At 51.9% G+C, this 14,708-nt stretch overlaps 1 protein-coding gene across 1 annotated transcript; it reads right to left on the reverse strand.

Annotated features, from left to right (window-relative positions):
• Positions 1–450: 450 nt before the first annotated feature.
• SAP30L (SAP30 like) lies at positions 451–12,696 on the reverse strand. Its single transcript, XM_084761185.1, has 4 exons — positions 12,015–12,696; positions 8,593–8,715; positions 6,791–6,889; positions 451–5,260 (listed from the first exon to the last, which is right to left on the reverse strand). Exons 1-4 carry the CDS (start codon positions 12,210–12,212, stop codon positions 5,132–5,134), a joined length of 549 nt encoding a protein of 182 aa, XP_084617311.1. The 5' UTR covers positions 12,213–12,696; the 3' UTR covers positions 451–5,131.
• Between the last annotated feature and the right edge of the window lie 2,012 nt (positions 12,697–14,708).

Here is a 14,708-nt window from a genome sequence, read left to right on the forward strand (position 1 = left end):
CTTTGGGAGAACAACCAGTGCTCTTAAGCTCTGAGTCATCTCTCCAGCCCCGTGGCTATCCACTTCTCTTATCATAAGGCCTGTTCAAGCTGTCCCCCTCCCTGCACCCGACCCCCCACCCCCTGCACAGGGCAGGGGTAGAAGGGTAATGGGAGGGACCTGGAGAGTTCTTTGCAGCCAGCCCCCTGTGGGCGTTCTAGTTGTCGTCTTCTAGATAGCCCTCAAGGAGCTAAGGGACTTGGGTACTATCGCCTCTCTTCAGGTGAGGGACACACAGGAGGACTAGGGCTTGGGTGCACTGCGCTGCGATCCACGCACCTCTGCTTGCACCGAGACCGAAGGGCAGTCCTGGTGTGGACCGCTAAGGCTGTCAACACACCGCTGGGGCCCAGTGTGGGCAGAAGCAGCTAGGCTCTGAGCAGGAATTCAACGGGAACCGTGGAGTACGTCTCTTGTTCATTCAGATCATTTATTGAGAATAAGTCGGGTCATCCCATCTGTGTGACACTGTGACAAGAGTCACATACATGCTAAGCAGAGTCCAGAGGATTGAGACCTTCAACAGTACAGAGCCACAGGCACAAAATCAAAATGCAAATGACCCATCCCCCCAAGTTTGGCAGGAAAACTAATACAGTTGGAGGCCTGGGATGATGGAAGGGCACTTACTTTTCAATAAGGCAGTTACAAAGCAGACAAACCCCATTCCCCAAATACACTCCAATGGGCATCACAGGCAATAGAAAGCAGGGAAGGACAGTGCGTGACAATAAGCAGAGGGAGGCTTTGTTCAGGGGTCCCAGCAGGGGTGCCACTGGAGAAGACCCACAATCAGCCCCAGGCCCACTTTGCCCACCTTAAACATCACAGTGACTTTTCTTTTTACCAACCATAAACTTGGAAGCAGTCTGCAATCCAATGAAATAATGGAGAGGTACCCCCAAAGCACTGTGCTCCCCAGGACATGAGCCCAAGCTTGGCTCATCCTCCCCTAGGCTGCCACTGCATCCCACAGGAGTTGGGTCTAGTCTTTGACTTCTCTGGGCCTAATTCTTACCAATATCTTCATGCTCAAGAACACAACAGAGTTTTAAAATGTGTAAAATGAATCTCATGATGCCTAATAACATATGGTTCCATCCACAGCTGTCCTGGGTGGCGGGGGGTCGTGGGGGGCATGCCTGCTTGGGTTTTCAATACAGCTGGTTGGCTCCTTGGTCAGTCCTCTTGATAAGCTTAGCAGTCCCTACCCTCACCTCGTTTCCCCTAGAGTTCTGCAGGCCAGTTTGTCCCCAGGAGCCCAGGTACTCTTGAGGGGCTGGCTTCCAGGGATAAGCTCTGAGATGTGCCAGGGCACCTTACCTTAGATCACTTTGCAAAGGACTGAGCAGCAGGCCTCAGAGGGCTGTCACTAACATGTGACCTTGGCAAATCTCTTGGCACTTTATTTCCCACAATTCACTAAAAAAAAGATAATGGGATAGCAACCTTGAGTGACTTTGAGGGGCTGGCGTGCCTCTGACACTGAGATGTAGACTACCTTCAGCTTTCCTGGTGACGTCTGCATGGGACCCTGAAGGCACGGCCCCCAGAAACCTCAGGACCTTAGACTGCAGGCAGAGCTGTGTGCTGCTTAAAACCCTCCAGCTGAAATTTCTCCTCAGAGATGCCATAAGGCTCTGTGTGACCAGCTTGGGACTAAGGCTTCCATTGACTTGGACTGTTGTTAGCATGCTGGTGACCTGCTGGCAACTTTGGCACATGCGAGTGAGGGTTGAGGGGTCTGTCCAACAAGGAACTGACAGTGCTCAGGGGTAAGGGTGGTGAAAAACCCCACATTATATCCTGCTGTTCCCTTCTGGAAAAGAGATACATACAGCATGTGGGACAATGCCAGGACTGGATCCTTTGCCCAATGAGCAACTCATGGCCCCCAAATTACAGAGAGCATGGAAAGCCAGAAGCTAATGACAGAACAGTCTTCCCCAGGAGGTAGTGAGCTCTCTTTCCTTGGAGGTGGCCAAGTGCAGACTGCTTCCTGGCTGAGATGGGTATAAGCAGAACGTTAGCACCAATGGAGAAGCTGGATGGGAGAATTCAAGACTCATTCCTACCTTTTGGATCACGTCCTACCACAGAGAGCCTTCAGATGGTGTTGACAAGGCAACTGCTTTGAGTCTATGCCTGGGACCAACCACTGCAGTGGATAAGCTAGCCTGCCACCGCCCACCAGGCGGTCACTTTATAGGCAGGCACATGCGTGCATGTGTGCAGGCGCGCGCTTGTGCGCACGCACACATGCACGCACACATGCATGCACAGGAGATCCAACCTCTACCTACAACATTAAGACCTGTTCTCTGGAAGGCTATTATGAGAGCATTATCTATGGCAGGAACACCCAGCAAGCAGAAACCAAGTTCCTGAGTCACAACCCCCACCTGGAATTTTGGTTTGCTCTCTTTTGTGAGGTTCAGCCATGATCTTTTTTTTTTTTTTCAGTTTGTTCCATGAAATGAGAAATCTGTCCATATGTGTTATAAAATTCTAAAACCCCAAATGAATGGCAGGCTATGGATGTCTCCATGTGACCACCTTTAGGGAACATTGAAGAACCACACCAGGCTGGACCAGAGATAGGAAGCCACACCACTTCTAGGCTTGAAATTCCAGTTCTGCTCAGGAGCACCAAGCAGAGCTGTTATAGGTGTGTGTGTGTGTGTGTGTCATGGATAGGCAGTGTGCTCTTGCCCATGGCTAGCCCATCAGATGGAGGCAAGGGCGGCTGCTCTGGTGACACAGCCAACCTCTGGACATGAGGAAAATGAAGCTGAAATAGCCTTGCCTTTTCTGTCAGGTTTTGAACAGTTAAAAAAAGAAAAGACAGGCCTGCCTTAGAGGTCCAGGATTCTGTGATGGCATCTGGCTGGAGGGCAGATGTTCTCCAGCATGGTCTGGACATAGAAACACGGGGACAGATGGAGCTAAACGCCTTGCACAGAAGTGAGCCTCTCCACAGGAAACTAGACTTGACGCTAAAGAAACAGAGACACAACGGACATGTCCATAGTTTTGGCTTAAGTGTCAGAAAGCTACATTTTCTTGCTTGATAAGACACTGACATTTCCACACGGCTGGTCAAGTTAAAGGTCCCATCTGCCCTCAGAACCTTCTCCTGGGCTTTCCTGTTGTCTCCGTCAGCAGTAGGAGGGAGACCGACTTCTGCATGGAGTTGAAGGACTGAAACCCCAGGGTACCTCACCAGTCTTAGCTCACAAGCAGGACAGCATTCATAACCTACACACACATGTTTACACTGGTCTACCTACCAGGCTGCTTGGCATGCGTTTTGAGCACTGCTGGGAGCTTGGTCACAATGGAACACACCACATGTTAGTACCACTGGCGCTCTGTCCCCATTCCACAGAAACATGGTGTTCTGCTCCCAAGAAGGGACACCGTCACACATTCCTTCACTCACTCAGTAGGGTCAGCTCTGCTTTCTGAGATGGCTCTCAGGGGAAGCCACCTGGGAGACATTAAAAGTGTCCGGCCAGGCCTCTGCCGTCCTTAGTTAGTGCTGAAGAAAAGCTCAGAATTGAAGTGGAACAGGGAAATGAGACATTTGACGAAAGATATACTAGGATGGCTAGAAATTGGAAATCTTTCTTATCCTTCTACCCACACCCTTCGCCCCTGACTGGAAATTCTGCACAAGTCTTTGGATACAAAAGCTCTGCTCTCCCAGGGTGCTTCAGGTCTGAAAACTAGACAGAAGAGTCTGATTGGAACAAAGACCAAATTTAATACTTGAAAAATTACCTTGGCAAGCATTTTCCCTGAGAGGAGGCAGGTTCTGAGCTTTTCACTTGAGCATCAGGTGGCAGTGACCTTTCTTGGGCAGGCTCATGGCCTCCTGCCTTACAGGGCCAGGGTGCCAAGTCCAGCCCTGTCTTCTCATAGCTGGGCTTCTGAGCGAGACTCATAGGGCCTTTGGCAGCTTTCCTGCAGGTTGTGAACTAAAGACTGGAAACATGAATCCCAGACACCCCATCTGTCTGCTGGAGCATAGCGGGTCATGGCAGAGGCCTCACTCTGTGTAAAATGCAAAAGGGCCTCATGGAAGGGCAGAGTTTTGTTTAGATTAAAAAAAAAAATCATTTATCTGGTGTGTGTGTGTGTGTGTGTGTGTGTGTGTGTGTGTGTGTGTGTGTGTGTAAGTCAGAGGACAGTTTGCAGGAGTCAATTCTCTCCTACACAGCCAGGAATTGAGCTCAGGTCAGTTCATCAGGCTTGGCAGCAAGTGCCTTACCTGATGAGCTAGCCCCAGATTCATGGCCTTGTGTCTGAGACAGGGTCTTTAGCCCAGGTTATCTTTGACCTCACTATCCTTCTGCCTTTGTTCTACTGATCTAAAGCATGCACCACCATGGCCAGCCTGTGATGTCTTTTTGTCGTTTCTAGAATCACAGCAGACACCCGCCCCAAGGTCCTTGCTTACCTCTACCTCTAGTGGTTAAGCAGAGAGCAACACAAATGGCAGGTCTCAGTGGCAGGAGGAGCAAAGCAGAAGCTGAGTGGCTGTGGCAGCTCTTGACCAACACGCACTGAGTGCCTACTGTGAACAGGTCACAGGGCAAGTGGGGAGCCAGTGTCAAGCTGATTTGCTACTAAATGTCAAAAATTGCAATAAAGCGGCATGCCCAGTGGGCAAAGGTCAGTCCAAACATGAACCTACTCTGTAATTCCTCTGTCGCTGAGCCATACCACCGGGCTGGACCTTGCCCTTGGCACCCTGGTACTGCTTGGGACTGCCAAAATATGTATCACCCAGCATTTCTAGGAGAATTCATTTAAAGCTTTGCTGAGTACTCAAGACATGGTTTTTAAATTCCTTTTATAATACTGATTTTTTAGTCTGAGCAGTTATCTTAAGGTCTTTCTACACACATGCTGACCTGTGAGAAGATAATCCTCCTGACAGAGAGATTTACAGTATCCATCATTCAGACTTTATTTACAGTAGATATGAACAGTCCTTAGGGGCTGAGATGTTGCAGAGACCACCTGTCATCAAGCACCGCACGCTGTCCTCTCATCAAGGCCTCTGTCTCACCCAGCCGCCTGCGCCTCACTCCAGCTGCTTGCTGCCCTCCGATTTCTGGTCCAGTCTGCTCCTGTTGCTCTTCACCATATAGATGAAATAGGCAAGCGTCTCCTTCTCATTCACTGGTATGTTCCTGAAGTGTCGGCTCACAGTCTACACAGGAGCAAAGAGCAAAGTCCCTTAAGCTATGTGCAAATTGGAGCCCTACATCATACACTCTGCAGAGAGGGAACAGGAGCGGCTTCCAGAAGTCACTGCTTGGCAGTTAGACTTGCCAAGGAGCTGCAGGATGTAGCGGCCCCTTGCTGCAGCGCTTAACTGCTTTCCCCCACACTACCATAAGCGCACTATTGCAGGCCAAGATGGCACCAAGGTGTGGATATACTTCAGTAGCAGTAACAGCTAGCCATCCCTGGCATGGCTTCAACTATCCTGTGGTGTAAGGAGGCTGCGACTGCCCTGGTTGGCCAATTGCCACCAAGCCTTTCAGGCTCTGGAAGAGGACCAAAAAAAAAAAAAAAAAAAAGGCTTTAAAAATTGTATAAGCTGGGTGTGGTACTGAATGCCTGTAATCTCGGTGCTCAGGAGGCTGAGACAGACAGGTTAGAGTCCAAGACCAGCCTCAGCTGCCTTGACAACACACGCACGCAGGTACCAAAACAAAACAAAACCCACCCCCAAAATGTCAAGCGAACAGTTGAAACAGATGTGCCTGGCCCCAAGAATTCCTCTAAGTGGGACAGCTGCCCCGGGACAGTGTTGGTATGAAGGAGGGTGCTTGTTGGCCATGCCCTGACTCTGCTTTTGTTGGCCTAACCCTGGAGAAACACTTCCTCCTCTTGCCCTTTCTTCCTGCTAGCTGGCAATGGGTAAGCAGCGAGGCCGTGTGCTGCCGCTGTACCTCCATGCAGGCGAGGGAAAGGCTGAAGAATGAAGACACATCAGACAGACTCAAACACAAGCCAGCGCGGAGCTTTTCAGTAGAGCCCTGCATGGATGGAGGTGGTCACGGCAGATGAAGAAAGACCTGAAAATAACAAAGTCTCTGGATTGTGGTTTTCTTTTCTCTGCCTCTCAAATTTTCTACAGCAAAAGGCAGAAGAATGAAGAGGATGAGGAAGCCAAGTGCAAGTGTGGAGGCAGGAGGACACTTGAGCCCAGAAGCATTACTAAACCACACACAGGAGAGAAGAGAGGGAGTGTGGCTAAGGGTGACGCCCCACTCTGACGTAAAAGTAAATTATGAACTCAGTGAGGAAAAAAATGCTCCTGGGTACCACTGATTATATAGGAAAGGACTTCCATTAACATCAGAGGTCAAGAGAGTGTGTTGGGGGGCAGGTCTTGGAGGCTGAAGGGAGCCCACTGGTAGATGACTTGTCGGTCATACAAAGGGTCTTGGTTTGATCCTTACTACCCAGAGAAAAACTAAGCCCTAAACCTAAAGGCACAGTGGACAATCACACGGACACATCTGAAAGGACTGGCTCTGTTAACAACCTTGCAAAAATGACATCATGACTCAGAATCAGGAGTCCTCAGGTTGCTGTGTGACTTTAAGCAACACTATCCCTCTCTGTGCATGGCTTCCTTTAGGAAATAGGACTTTCTGTTTCATGATCTGCGGGAGGGGCAGCTGGGGTACAGGAGCACAGGCTGGGCCTCTCTGATGTATCCACCCACCTCTGCTAGCTGGGCCTTGTTGAAGCCTGGCCTGGTCTGCAGCTTGTAGTGCCGTTTGTATCGCCGGAGCGTGTTCACCTGCAGCTGGAACAGATCAACCTGGAGAAGAGGAGAGACGGTTATGTGTGAGCACCACCCTGCCCGGCACACCCCAGGGAAGGCTCAGGAGGGAAGACTGTGCACCCAGGACTAGCAGCTGGCGAGGAGGCCAAAGGCAGCTGCGGAAGGGGCTGTGTGTGGAGGGGGGGGGGGGCTGAGCAGAAGAGGGGCAGCAGAGAGGCAGAGAGAGAGGGGAGAGGGTTCTGAGCATGGAAACCTGGAGTGGAGGCCGGGGTTAGGCAGCAAGCAGCGGGGCAGCATGCCGTGGGAGGCAAAAGGAGCTCTCAGGTTGGAAGAGGGGTTTCAGGGAGGGGCTGGCTGGGCTGGAGGGGCGCTCTAGTATGTGGGCTGCGCCTTGTTGCAGGCCGTGCTAGAGGGCCCCGGGGTGTCCAGGAAGGCCAGCTCAGGGACACCTGAAGGAGATAAGCTAGAGTGTGGCTGGGCATGAGCTCACATGGTGGCAGCAGCAGAGCACAGATGCTCAGTCTCAGGTGTCACCTTCCTGGAAAGTTACCACAGAGATGCGCCTGCAGGTCAGGGCTGGGGTGTCTGCAGATGGCTGGATAAGGGACAAGAAGGGCTCCTATCTGTTCAGCTAACTTAGGAAGAGGGTAAGCTACCCAGTCATGAAATACAGAAAGCCCAAAAGAGCCTCCAGAGTGGCTCTTGCTTCAGTCAGGTGGAACTCAAAAAAAAAAAAAAAGTGACCAACATGAGGGCCCAGGAATCCTTCATTCATTTCAAAGCATTCCTGGAGATCTTTCTAAAATGCTTGGTCAAAGGGATTCAGAAACCGAATGTGTTTATGAAGTAACAGCAATGCTATAGATAATAGAAAAAGATTGGAGAGTAAGGCTGAGGAAAGGACACAGGGAGAGGTGTGGGGACAGGGCTGACTTTCACAGACTCCTCCGCGCCTGCCTGCTTCGCCTCCCAGTCATGACACATGCTCACAGCTGAGATGATGATGTGCAAACACCCAGTGCACACTGTACCCAAGTGGGACTACATTGGAAGGAGACCCAGCCCTTCCTTCCTGGAGCTCCCTCAACACACACAGGAACCTTGGGGGTGAGAAGCTGAGGCCCATGGCCCTGTGTAATGCTTTTTGTTTGGGGGCATATCCCAAAGGGCATGTTCTCACTGTCACAACTCAAGCAATGACATCATTGGCCTCAAGAGGTCAGGGGTGCTGCTGCCGACCCTGTAATACTCAAGACGTGCCCCTCCCATCAAATGTCAAATTTCAGCACTGGCTAATGGCTGCAGTGTGTCTCTGGGGACAAACCCCAGCCCAGCTGGTGACACTGACTAGATGCACCTTTACTTTCAGGCCAGAAAAGGGGGAGAGAACCATGGAGACCACACACTCTCAGCATTAACTTTAAAGGCAAGAACAAGGTTTTCAAAAGGCAGCATCATGGTTAAGCACTGGCTGGGCTCAAGAGGCAAACTCAGGCGGTCTGGGACCTCAGAGCCTGGGTCTGTCTGGAGAGTGACTGGAAGGCAGGGCAGCTTACCACCGAGCTTTCACAGTCAACACTACTGAAAGTCTAGGAAACACTTTTCAAACAAAATTCAGCAAGGCAAGCAGCCAAAGATGGCTGCTTAGTTCAGAAAACACGAGTGCAAGGGAGAAAGCTGCAGTTAGAACCCCTCTCTTCTGCTCTCCCTGCTCTCCGGGCCAGCACTCTGGCCTTTACCTCAGGAATGTCAGTATCATGCTCAGGGGAATCTCCGCCATCATCACTTGTCTTCCTCTTCCTTTTATTTCGGACGCTCTGGATAAAGTTTTTGTGGAAGTCGCAGATGTACAGGTGTCTTACCTGATGGGAAAAAACCTAAAGTCAGTGTTATTGATCTCATGGAAACTGTGAAATTGGGAGCCTCCTCTTTGGGTCAAGTACTAGAGGGAGACGGATGAGTGAGAGGCAGGCTACAGCTTACAGCCTTACTACTAGAGGCTGCAGAAGAAATACAGAGAGGGCTGGGGTGCAGCTCAGTGGAAAGTACAAGTCCAACGTGCACTAAACACACACACACACACACACACACACACACACACACACACACACACACCTCCACTGCCACCGCCACCACCACCATGTATTAGCATCCAAATCTCTACAGTACAGGGAAGATGGCTGCAGCTGGGAGAAGGCTGGCTTTACAGCTACCAGGGGGGACTATGAGCTTGCAGTGGGCAGAGAGGGGCAGTGGGGATGGTGGAGATGGTACCCAGAACAGCTGCTACTGTAGGGCACCAGTGGAAAACTTGATTCCCGCTGCCTCACACAAGGGAGCAGAGAGAAACAGAATTCTCACAAAGGAGAACCACACAGAAGAGAGTGGATGTCACCCTGATTTTCTATTAAACACTGGAGCATATTAGTAAAGGTGGCAACAGCGGCTCAAATGTGAAGAGCGTGTTTTTATTTAAGAACGTAAGTGCCACAGTTGCCTGGAGCAACCATTCAAAGACCCTGCAGAACCCAGTGCCTGTGGAAAAGGCCCCACGTAGGGACAGATGGTGCACAAATGTTCTGGGGGAGACATCTGAACTGGAGTTTAGATCTTAAATCCCTAAAGATAAAAGTAAGCTGACAGGAAGTCACCACCAATTAATTCAGGCTGTTTTACGGAGGGAATAACGAAAACTGTTTGTTCGGATGATTATCAGTTTGGTGTGGTTGGGCTAGCGAGTCATGAGTCATTTTGAGTTTATACTGGGATGCTGTCTTGCACACGGAGGAGCTCAATAAGTGCGGATGCACCAATGTATGCATTCTCCTAGATCTAAGAACAGCTTACGCTGGTAAAAACCCGCCTCTTGCACGATCACAATTTGGGATGGCTTTGCCAGATTACACCCTGGCAATGAACTTTCAGACACAGTATGTGTCACTGTCCTAAAGAGTAACCCAGGTGACACAAGAAGGCAGGACGTGTATGCACTGTCCCCTCCCTGGCATCTGGCACTTGGGCTGGCAATACAGGCAAGTGCCTCTTGAGAGAGCAAGGTGCTTCCCATAAGCATAGTGGTAAATTGGGGGAGAGTAGCAGAACGGGGGTGTTTCTAAAGCTTAGGTAGAAGTCAGATCCAGAGTCAGGAAGAGGGGCCCCCAAGGCTTCCAAAAACTTCTGAGCCTTAGTAAATGCCGCTTTCCCCTCCTGATACACTTTCTTAATATGTTTCCCAACTTTAATCACTCTCCAGAAGCAAAGACGAAAGCAAAGTGCCAATTGCAAGTTGGCTATGCACTAATATATTACAGAGGCAACCAGTGTGCCCCTGAAAGGTCGTGGTGTCTTAGTTTAAAAGGGTGCTTGCTACATCCTTTTACAAGACAGTCGGTCTCTGTGTTTAACCACACTCAAGTCTGAACTGCTTTTCAGCAACCTCAGGGCTCAGCAGCCTGTGTGGGTGGGTGGGGCCATGAGGGTGGGAGCGAAGATTCACTGTGGTTGTCTTTTTTTTTTTCTTCTCCCCTTTCCTCTCCTGTTTCACTTGCTACAACAGCTAGAAAATTCTCGTAACACGGCAGCTACTTGGGGCTGAATTCCTGCCTAAGTCTGTGGAATGAAACAGAAACTCTTTCAGAGATAGTGACTCCACCCCACCACCCTGAAATGGATTGAGACTGGACGGCTAAGCACGCGCCTTTCCAAGCAATGCCTTTGGGGGAATGCCACTGCAGGGCAAAGGGGGCCTTTCTTCCAGATGATGTGTGTGGCAGGCTCAGTGGGGCTCCACATGGGTTCCCCAGGCGGTGAGTGGGTAAATGGAGTCTGTACTGTAACAACAAAACCAGCCAGATGTGAGGACTGCTCACAGAAACACTGCCAGCAGCCCACACAGGAGGCAGGCTGTCTACGTGTCATTAAATTCATTGCCATCCTAGAGTTCCCCTTTCACTCCTTCATGTGATGATCAGGGACGCCTTAGTGTTTAGCCAGTTTTTGTTTCAGACTGATTTCATTCATTCATTCATTTTTATTCACTCACTCACTCACTCACAGACATTTGTAAAAACAAAGTCCCAATCTTTTTTTTTTTTAAAGAGCCGGACTATACTGGTTAATTAAATGAAACTGAGTGTGCAAGAGAATAGTCTAGAAGAAAGGATGATGACCTTATTTATTATAGACAAATGAAACTTAGGTGTAGGGTTTTGGAAGCAAGCCAGGTAAGGAATGGGCTTAGGAAATTAGCCAGCTTCTAAGTGCAGTGTGCACTGGTTCCTCCTCCAGCCTCGGTTTCTGCCACATCAGAAGTGTAAAGCAGGCAACACCTGATTTCCCCTAACCGTTGGCCATTAATCACTCAAACTCCCTGAATATTAAAAGTTCCTTAACTCGGTCCCAATTCCTCACCTGAACCTGCCACTCAGGGCTTGCTGCAACAGATGTCAAACTAAGAAGTTCTTAACCGGTTGGCAATAGGCATCTCTTCAGAACCGTTAATACAAGTAGAAGAAATCATTTAGGAAGTTTCCTATAATTAGCCACAAGGCGCCAGGCAATCCCATTCAATTTAAAATTTTTTACCTCTCCACCCCCATCAGCATTACCAAAGATGCTACCCTTCAAGAAAACTGATTCCCCGCCCCTTCTCCAACCACATTCACACAAACAGTCATCCAAGACCTGGCCTTGGCCTTATTTCTGCCACATCTCAGAAAAACTCATTCGCTGCCAGCGAAGCGGGCTCTGTGCTGCGCTACAGAGACAGAGGCCGCGGGAGACAGGAAAGTCGCCGCCACCTTGCTAGTGTCTGAAAGAACGACAAGGTCCATGGAGGGAGAATGAAGTTGGAGAAGAGCCTCTGGGTCCCCTAGTCACCACTTATGCCCAATTCTTGCAAAGTAACCAACCTCTCTCTGCTCTATACTATCCGGAGCAACAGTGACAGCTGGAAACTGCTGTCACTTTCCCAGGCTGGGAGAGTGTGCCAAACCTTCTCCGGTCTCCCAGCCCACCCTCGGGGATGCCGGCAACGTTGTGGAGCTCCGGGCGGCCTCCACGATCCTGAATCCCCTGTTTTGCTCAGACGCGCGGCGAGGCCCAGCGCGCGGAGCGTCCCCGGGGTCCTTCCCGCGGCCCTGCGCTGCACCCCGAGACTCACGCTCTTGTCGATGTCCAGCTTGAGTTTCTTCTGCGAGATGCTCTTCTGCACCCTCTTGCTGAAGGAGGCGTTGCCCGCCGGCCGGACGCAGCGCTCGCCGTCCGCGATGAGGCAGCAGCTCTGGCCGTAGCCCGGGGCGGCGGCGGGGGCAGCAGGGGGCCCTTCGCGGCTGTCCTCCTCGGTGCTGAAGCCGTTCATCTCCCCGCCCCGGCCCGGCCCCTCCGGGGGAGGGCCCCTGTAGGCCACTCCGCGGCTGCAAGCCCCGCGGGGCAGCTCTCCGCCAGCCTAGCGCCCGGGTCCCACGGTGCGCCCCGGGTCAGGCGCGCTCTAAGCTCTGCGAGGCCCGGCTGCTCTGTGCTCCTGCAGCCCGGGCCCCGCCGGGGATGCGCACGCCGAGGCTCGGCCCGGGCTCGCAAGGCTCCCCCGGGATCCGGGCCCGGCCGCCCTGGGGCTCCCGAGGCCCCCACCGGCTCCCTTCTGCTCCGCGCGACGCGGCAAAGTCTCCACCCCGGGGCTCCCCGCACGGGGGCCCAGCCTCGAACCCGCCGTGTCCGGGCCTCGCGGTTCGCACGGCCCGCCCCAGCGCCCGGCCGCTCGGCGGCGCCCCGAGTCCCCGCGGCAGCCCCTGGGCCGCCCTGGCCGCCGCCCGCCCGACGCGCCGCACCACAACAGTGCGCTCCCCCGCCCGCCGCGGCCCAACGGAAGTCCCGCCTCCGTGCGCTCAATGGCCGTATTCTCTTTATGGGTGGAGTCTCTGTCGCCGCTGGCATTCCCCATTGGGCGCTGCCGCTGCCGGTCTCCAGTGCCAGGCTACTTCCTGGACTCTGCTGGGATGGGTTCAAAGTAGAGAAAGTGCAAGAGGGAAGAGTTATCCCGGCTAGGAAGGGCTGCGACGTTCGGTCCTGGTTTTGCAGCGGGATGCTAAGATAGGTGTGGAGGGATGCAGAATGTTCTGCTCCCAGTTAGAATGGTGAGCAGGGTCCTCGCTCCGAGGAGGGATGCTGAGCGGGGTCTGGAAGAATGCAGGATGTCCTGGTCCGGGCAGGATGGTGAGCAAAGGACCTCTGGCTCTGGAGGGTGAGATGCTGGGCTGCGTTAGGAGGACGCGAGGCCCCCATTCCGAGGAGGGGTGCTGAATGGGATATGGAGGGGCAAATGGTCTCCACTCCGGGATTGGGATGCTGAGCGGGATCCCCACGCCGGGACGGGACGCTGAGCGAAGACAGTAGATACACAGGATCCCGTCGAGAACAGAATGCTGAGCAGGTTCCTGATTCCAGCGAGGGATGCTGAGCAGGGACCCGGCTCCATTGTAGGGTTGTGAGCAAGGTGCCAGTTCCGGGACGAACTGCTAAGCTGGGTCCAACAGGCCGCAGGGGCTGGTATACCGCAGGGTGCTAAGTGAGGTATGCGGGAGGCAGGGACAGACTTGCCGCAGTGACCGCGTTTGAAGTGAACTGAAGCATCGACGTGCGCAGGAAAACTGAGGAGCAAGCATAGAGGAGGGCTATGGGAAAAAGGGACCTTAGGGAGAAAGTGCTGCCAGGGGAACAGGCGGGCAAAACGGAAAAGCCTGGGCCAGAAGACCTGTGCAGCAGCGGCAAGGGAGCCAGGGTGACATAAAGCCAGTGTGAAGGTGCATATGTGCATAACGAGGCGTGGAAAGACTGCGGATGTCCGATAGGGGAAGTAGCAATCTTTAGCTACAGCGCACTCCAAGGAAGGAGGGACTTAAGGAGGGGAGCCCTGGAGCTATCCCTGGGTTGGTCCACTGGATAGGCTTTGTAGGCTGGGGCCACGGACAAAGGCCCGTAGGCCACCTACAGAGGACTCAACTATCTGACACGTTGGAGACTGATTTGTAGTTTTATTGCTTCAAGCCACTCAGAACAATCAGGCCACCTTACCCTGCCAAGCCCAGGGTGCCGCCTCATCCTTCCTGAAAGGACACAGGGAATTTTCAGAGGGTCTGGTGGTCCAGCCAGTAGTGTTGTGGGGGAGGGTATGAGGATGGGGGTGGGTGTCAGGTGTCAGTTAAGCTCTTGAATTCTCTTCAAAGGCTAATTTTACTAATCTCACCCAGGAGACAGTATGTTAGAAAATACACCTACCTGATAAAAATTGAGCTCCACTATGGAACCTGAGTCTGTGAGTCGGTGGCAGAATGGTTGACCAGCACACTTAGGTGTCTCAAGCTCTGGATTTGTTCCCCAGTACTACGTAAACAAGGGAGTGGTGGCACTGCCCTGTAATCCCATCTTTTAGTAAGAGGCTCTGAAGTTCAAGGTCATTCTACCTTATTACAAAACAAAACACGCCCATTATGAAACTGCTTATTTAAAAAAAAAATACTCTAAAAAGTTACAATCGAGAAGTGGTGAAGCAAAATCTAACATCTTCAGAGACAGATGTGCACTCGATTTTTAAGGAAGATTCAGCACTGGTGTGTGTGTGTGTGTTAAAATTCACCATCAACTTTTTTTTTTTCCACCATCAACTTTTTAGCAGAGATTGATGAAGAACTGGAGAAATGCCTTATTCAATGCTGAGGGGAAGATGTGGTGTAAGCTCTGTGTGGCCGAACACACCCGTCATGCCAACACTTGAGAAGTATTGGGTAGGGGGGAGATCAGGAGTTCCAAATCATCAGCTACTTGTTGAACTTGAGGCTAGCCTGGGCTATATGAGACCTTG

This window comes from Acomys minous (assembly GCF_964271855.1).
Source record: "Acomys minous genome assembly, chromosome: 16".
Taxonomy (NCBI): Eukaryota; Metazoa; Chordata; class Mammalia; order Rodentia; family Muridae; genus Acomys; species Acomys minous.